Below are 6,445 nucleotides of genomic sequence, written 5' to 3'. Positions count from 1 at the left end.
CCCAACACACCTCTAGGATGTGTAAGGGCTATTTGACCAAGGAGGGCGTGATGGAGTGCTGTATCAGATGACCTGATCGCCACAATCCCCCGACCTCAACCCAATTGAGATGGTTTGGGATGAATTGGACCGCAAAGTGAAGGAAACGCAGCATATAAGTGCTCAGCATATGTAGGAACTCCTTCAAGACTGTTGGAAAATCATTCCAAGTAGAGCTGGTTGAGAGAATGCCAAGAGTGTGCGAAGCTGTCATCAAGGCAAAGGGTGGCTACTTTGAAGAATCTAAAATATGTTCAGATTTGTTTAACACGTTCCTTTTGGTAACTACATGATTCCATATGTGTTATTTCATAGTTGTAATGTCTTCACAATTATTCTACAATGTAGAAAATAGTAAAACATAAAGAAAAACCCTTGAATGAGTAGGTGTGTCCAAACTTTAGACTGATACTGCATATTTCCTGAGCATTCTTATATCTTTTAGAAAGAGGACAGACACTTGTTCCTAATGATTTATTGTCTGACTGTCTTTTTAGCCATTTATGAATGTGTTATTCAATGTATTTCTATGTGCTATAGTAGTAAAGGCCAAATTCAATATTTTAGCAAATATGTGTTGTACCTGAAGGGGTCCTAAAATTCCAAATCAAATAGCTAAATACTCCATGGTATGACCATCTTAAAACAATTCCATATTTCAGCTTAGAATCCCCTCAACCATAAAGTCATAAGATAAGTTATCCCATTTTAATTTTGATAAACATGTTGAAAATATATTTGAAATTGTGCTAACTTGCCTTGAACTAGTTATCTATACAATGATTATTTTTCTCATCTTGATAAATCTTTGAAGTTCAGTTCGATAGGGAGCAGTGTTATGGAGGGTTTAATGTTGATGTTCCTTCCTCTTTTTGCTGCCTTCCCTGGTCCTCTGCATCCTATAGGTCTTCTTAGCCTGCGCTCTCTCTTTCTCCAAAACCTCAGTGTCATCCAGGATCTTCAGGCTTGGGATCTGACTGATCACATACTGCCTGTGTGGCCAGAGGAGGAATATGTTGGTGGGCGAGACACAAAAAGCATAAAGCACATCATTTCATACTGTAGTAATGACAGAACATATGAATGAGGAACAGTAAGTCTGGTATATAGCACGGGTCGGTAACAGGTGACCCAAGTGTTTTTTTGTGTGTAGATTGATGCGGGGAAAAAACGATTTAATCAATTTTCGAACAAGGCTGTAACGTAACAAAATGGAAAAAGTCAATGGGTCTGAACACTTTCAGAATCCACTGCATATCACACAATTTTAACTCCAACTTATTTTGAGTTATAGAATCATGTCATATTCCTATGACCTGTGGAGGTTACACAACACCTCCTTCTCATCTGAATATAAAAAGACACCTGATCAAAGAGGTGCAGCTTTAGTGTATCAGCTGTGTTCACTCAAGCTCACCTGTAGTCTATGTCCTGGTCTAGACTCCCTCCATTGAAGTAGCTGAGTGCTGATTCGTTGTTCATCATGCTGAGAATCCTACAGGAATTAAAAACATCCAGAGGTCAGACAACAACACTTAAATGCCTAATCACCTTACTCCTTTACATACAGTGAGGGAAAAAAGTATTTGATCCCCTGCTGATTTTGTACATTTGCCCACTGACAAAGAAATGATCACTCTATCATTTTAATGGTAGGTTTATTTGAACTGTGAGAAAAAATTAAAAAATGTAATAAATTGATTTGCATTTTAATGAGAGAAATAAGTATTTGACCCCCTCTCAATCAGAAAGATTTCTGGCTCCCTGGTGTCTATTATACAGGTATTATATTAGGTAACGAGCTGAGATTAGGGGCACAGTCATAGGGCTGTCTACTGCCCCCGCTGGAGTAATTGCATGCCCATAGTAAACATAATTTGTTTTGGCTACATTTCAACCGAAATGTGTCGTGTTTGAGAACCGAAAGACACAGACTGCAAAACTAAACGCTGTTTTTGGTAAGTATAATTCCTTCCAGGTCTTCTGATGGAAGAACAGCAAAGGTAAGGGAATATTTATGGGGTAAATTTGGGTTTATGTGGACTCCAAGATAGAGGAGCCATAATGCTACGTTTTGAGCGCCGACTCATAGTATAGCCTAGTGAACGAAACCTGTTATAAATAAATGTAACACAGCTATTGCATTCAGAAGAAGTGTATCTAACTATATATATGTAGAACATGCATATTTAGTCAAAGTTTATGATGTGTATTCCTTGTTAGCTGACGTTATCTGCCGGAGCTATCGTCATTTCTCAGGATATTTGAGTAGCATTTTTTGAACGATGCATCATTGTAAACAGAGATTTATGGATATATATATAGCATATTATTGAAAAAAACATAAATGTACTGTGTAACATGTTATATTACTGTCATCTGATGAAGATTTCAAAAGGTTAGTGCATTAATTTTCTTTTAATCCTGCGTTTGTTGATTGCATATTTTTTTTTCAACTTGGCTATGCAAATTAGCTGTGTCTTCGGTGGTGGTTTGACATAAATATGTGCTATGTTTTCGCCGTAAAACATTTTAGAAATCTGACTTGCTGGGTAGATAAACAAGGTGTTTATCTTTCATTTGAGCCATTGGACTTGTTAATGTGTGGAGGTTAAATATTTTTCCAGCTGAACGTGGGGGGGGGGGGGGGTTCCAAAATTGGAACCCTAGTCCCCTTCTAGTTAAAGGGAGTGTTCCTAATCTTAGTTTGTTAGTTGTATAAAAGACACCTGTCCACGGAAGCAATCAATCAATCAGATTCCAAACTCTCCACCATGACTAAGGCCAAAGAGCCTTGTCAAGGACAAGATTGTAGACCTACACAAGGCTGGAATGGGCTACAAGACCATCGCCAAGCAGCTTGGTGATTATTCGCAAAGGGGAAGAAACACAAAATAACTGTCAATCTCCCTCGGTCTGGGGCTCCATGCAAGATCACACCTTGTGGAGTTGCAATGATCAGGAGAACGGTGAGGAATCAGCCCAGAACTACACGGGAGGATCTTGTCAATGATCTCAAGGCAGCTGGGACCATAGTCACCAAGAAAACAATTGGTAACACACTACGCCGTGAAGGACTGAAATCCTGCAGCACCCGCAAGGTCCCCCTGCTCAAGAAAGCACATATACATGCCCGTCTGAAGTTTGCCAATGAACATCTGAATGATTCAGAGGACAACTGGGTGAAAGTGTTGTGGTCAGATGAGACAGAAATTGAGCTCTTTGGCATCAACTCAACTCGCCGTGTTTGGAGGAGGAGGAATGCTGCCTATGACCCCAAGAACACCATCCCCACCGTCAAACATCGAGGTGGAAACATTATGCTTTGGGGGTGTTTTTCTGCTTTGGGGACAGGACAACTTCACCGCATCAAAGGGACGATGGACGGGGCCATGTACCGTCAAATCTTGGGTGAGAACCTCCTTCCCTCAGCCAGGGCATTGAAAATGGGTCGTGGATGGGTATTCCAGCATGACAATGACCCAAAACACACAAGGCAACAAAGGAGTGGCTCAAGAAGAAGCACATTAAGGTCCTGGAGTGGCCTAGCCAGTCTCCAGACCTTAATCCCATAGAAAATCTGTGGAGAGAGCTGAAGGTTTGAGTTGCCGTCAGCCTTGAAACCTTAATGACTTGGAGAAGATCTGCAAAGAGGACTGGGACAAAATCCCTCCTGAGATGTGTGCAAACCTGGTGGCCAACGTCAAGAAATGTCTGACCTCTGTGATTGCCAACAAGGGTTTTGCCACCAAGTACTAAGTCATGTTTTCAAATACTTTTTTTCCCTCACTGTATCTACCTCTATCGCTCCAGTACCCCTGCACATTGTAAATATGGTATTGGAACTGACCCTGTATATAGCTTACTTACTTTCTTGTTTTGTTCTTATCTTATTTGTATTTCTTGTTTGTTCTAACTTATGTTGTTTTTAGGATTACATTGATTTATGTATTACTGCATTGCACTTGTGCATGATACATTTCAAACTTGAAAATGGTGTTTGTTTCATGTTTTTTTTTATGTTGTATTAACATGTCTGTTCAATGCTCCACAATGCTGCACCCTACTGAACGCAGTTCGGAATGAAAACAACAAAGATGTTGGCTTTTTTGCCTGGGTGGCCAGGCAGAAACACACACGCACACACTGCCCCAATGGCTTCAGTAAAAGCCAGTCTTACTTGATGTTGGGGAACTTGCTTCGGATCTCCTCAACGAAGATGGGCAGGTTGCCGACCTTGTTCTTGTTGATCCACACGGTGGTGACACTAGGCATGTAGGGGAACTTGACGTGGGACGAGTAGCTGTTGCAGTCCAGGATCAGAGTGCTGAGCTTCTCCAGTTCACCCAGGAGAGCTGGGCTCCGTTGGCAGCTGAATGAAGGAGAAACATTGCCAGGTAGACTGTGTGTTAATAGTATAGTACACATGCATAGCATGTCTCTGATTGGTGCATGAAAGAGAGAGATGGAATTCAGATGTGTGTGGGTGTGTGTGTGTGTGTGTGTGTGTGTGTGTGTGTGTAGCATGTGTGTATTTGCCTCTGTCTCTACAGGGCTCAGAGCAGAAGGATACTCCTCCAGCAGGTTGTAGCTGAGGTCCAACACTTCCAGGGTGTCTCGCTGGGCTAGTATGACTTCATAGGGGATCTCTAGCAATCCCTGGTAGGCAAAGGAGAGACTCCGAAGCCCCAGCACCGGGCCTGGCTGACCGGGCTGACCAGGCCCCCCTGTCTCCATGGCCAAGAGGCAGAGCTACAGCCTCCCAAAACCTCACTTCTTGGTGTCAACTAGCCAGATTACCAGGGGATTCAGATACATGGCGCCATAACTCCCAATATCCACCCTCAAATCAAAACGACAAGGGCATCATGGTTTAGTTATTGAGATGACTAATTACCAAAACCTCTTTTCCAGGAGTTAAACATAAACAAGCAGCCAAAATGCTAATCGCTCACCTAAACATCTGCTGAATTGTACATATAATTGACTGACAAGATAGTTAAATCAGCTGATGTCCCAGAGAAAACTGGGTTCAAGTACTATTTGTAATCTTTTACGCACTGTTACACGGGTAGAAAGAATACACTAACAAGCATTTTATGGCTAGAGGAACATAATACAGTAGTTTATCGTCAGTGAGGTGGTTCGGTTATCATTCAGTTCACCCTTCTTTATTTGTAGAATATAGTAGATCAACAGCAGTGCCTGTTGTCATGTGCTACTATAAAGTCCATTCACCATTAGATCGGGGCTGAGAGTATTGGAGTCCAGGAGGCTATGAATGAATGACCCACTCTGTTAGAAAACCAGACGAAATGCCAGTACATGTAATTCCCTCAGTGAAATGTTTTTCTCCAGGCAGATAAGCCCTCTCATAGTTCTACAAACATCTTTAAATCTTACCATTTGAAATAATTATATGAAAAAGCTACGGTTGTATGGTCAGCAACTCTTAAAAAACAATCTGGATCGCTCACGAATGACACCACGGGTGCAGCAAAGCTGTCTCTCAAACTTGTCAGAGATACATAGGAACATTCATAGAAGCAGGTCAGTTCAAATAGGCAAACATGATTTCACAAACAATACATACAGCGCATGAACAGATCTATATACAGGTAATCATTCCATTTGATCCAACTCACCGCGATTTGTGGTTTTCAGGCAGCTTTACCGGCTGAGATGCAGTCTGCTCACTGCACATAAAAGGCACTCATTCATGGCTCAGCTCTGGATCACAAGATCCGGATAATCACATTGGCCATTAACCCCTTCCTGTCCACTGGATCTCCCAAAGACATTGACCCGGCAAAACAAGTGGCTTAACAATATGTTACGTTTCAGATAGAAATGTAATGAATAGAGTTGACACGATTCCTTATTCCACATGTCAGAGAGCCATGTTCATTCTACATAATACATTTCTCTCTAAATGTTCCACAATGTACTGGCCCAGTTAATGTACTGGCCCAGTTATTCCCAAACAAAAATCGTTTTTATAGTTATTCTTGTAGTCAAGGGATACCGTGACGAGATCCTGAGGCCCATTGTCATGCCTTTCATTCACCGCCATCGCCTCATGTTTCAGCATAACACACAGCCTCATGTTGCAAGGATCTGTACATAATTCCTGGAAGCTGAAAATATCCCAGTTGTTCCATGGCCTGCATACTCACCAGACATGTTATGTGTACAATAGCGTGTTCAAGTCATGTGTACAACAGCGTGTTCCAGTTCCCGTCAATATCCAGCAACTTCGCACAGCCATTGAAGAGTGGAAAAACATTCCACAGGCCATAATCAACAGCCTGATCAACTCCATGCGAAGGAGATGTGGCAAATGGTCACACCAGATACTGATTGGGTTTCTGATCCACGCCCCTACCTTTAAAAAAAAAAGTTCCGT

At 41.8% G+C, this 6,445-nt stretch overlaps 1 protein-coding gene across 1 annotated transcript; it reads right to left on the bottom strand.

Annotated features, from left to right (window-relative positions):
• Positions 1–466: 466 nt before the first annotated feature.
• LOC124008810 (U2 small nuclear ribonucleoprotein A'-like) lies at positions 467–5,840 on the bottom strand. The gene is made up of 4 exons (XM_046320378.1): positions 5,685–5,840; positions 4,220–4,411; positions 1,457–1,534; positions 467–1,031 (listed from the first exon to the last, which is right to left on the bottom strand). Exons 1-4 carry the CDS (start codon positions 5,741–5,743, stop codon positions 887–889), a joined length of 474 nt encoding a protein of 157 aa, XP_046176334.1. The 5' UTR covers positions 5,744–5,840; the 3' UTR covers positions 467–886.
• Positions 5,841–6,445: the final 605 nt, after the last annotated feature.

This window comes from Oncorhynchus gorbuscha, linkage group LG21, assembly GCF_021184085.1.
Source record: "Oncorhynchus gorbuscha isolate QuinsamMale2020 ecotype Even-year linkage group LG21, OgorEven_v1.0, whole genome shotgun sequence".
In the NCBI taxonomy this organism is placed as follows: domain Eukaryota; kingdom Metazoa; phylum Chordata; class Actinopteri; order Salmoniformes; family Salmonidae; genus Oncorhynchus; species Oncorhynchus gorbuscha.
This window is presented reverse-complemented; position numbering and strand designations above follow the sequence as displayed.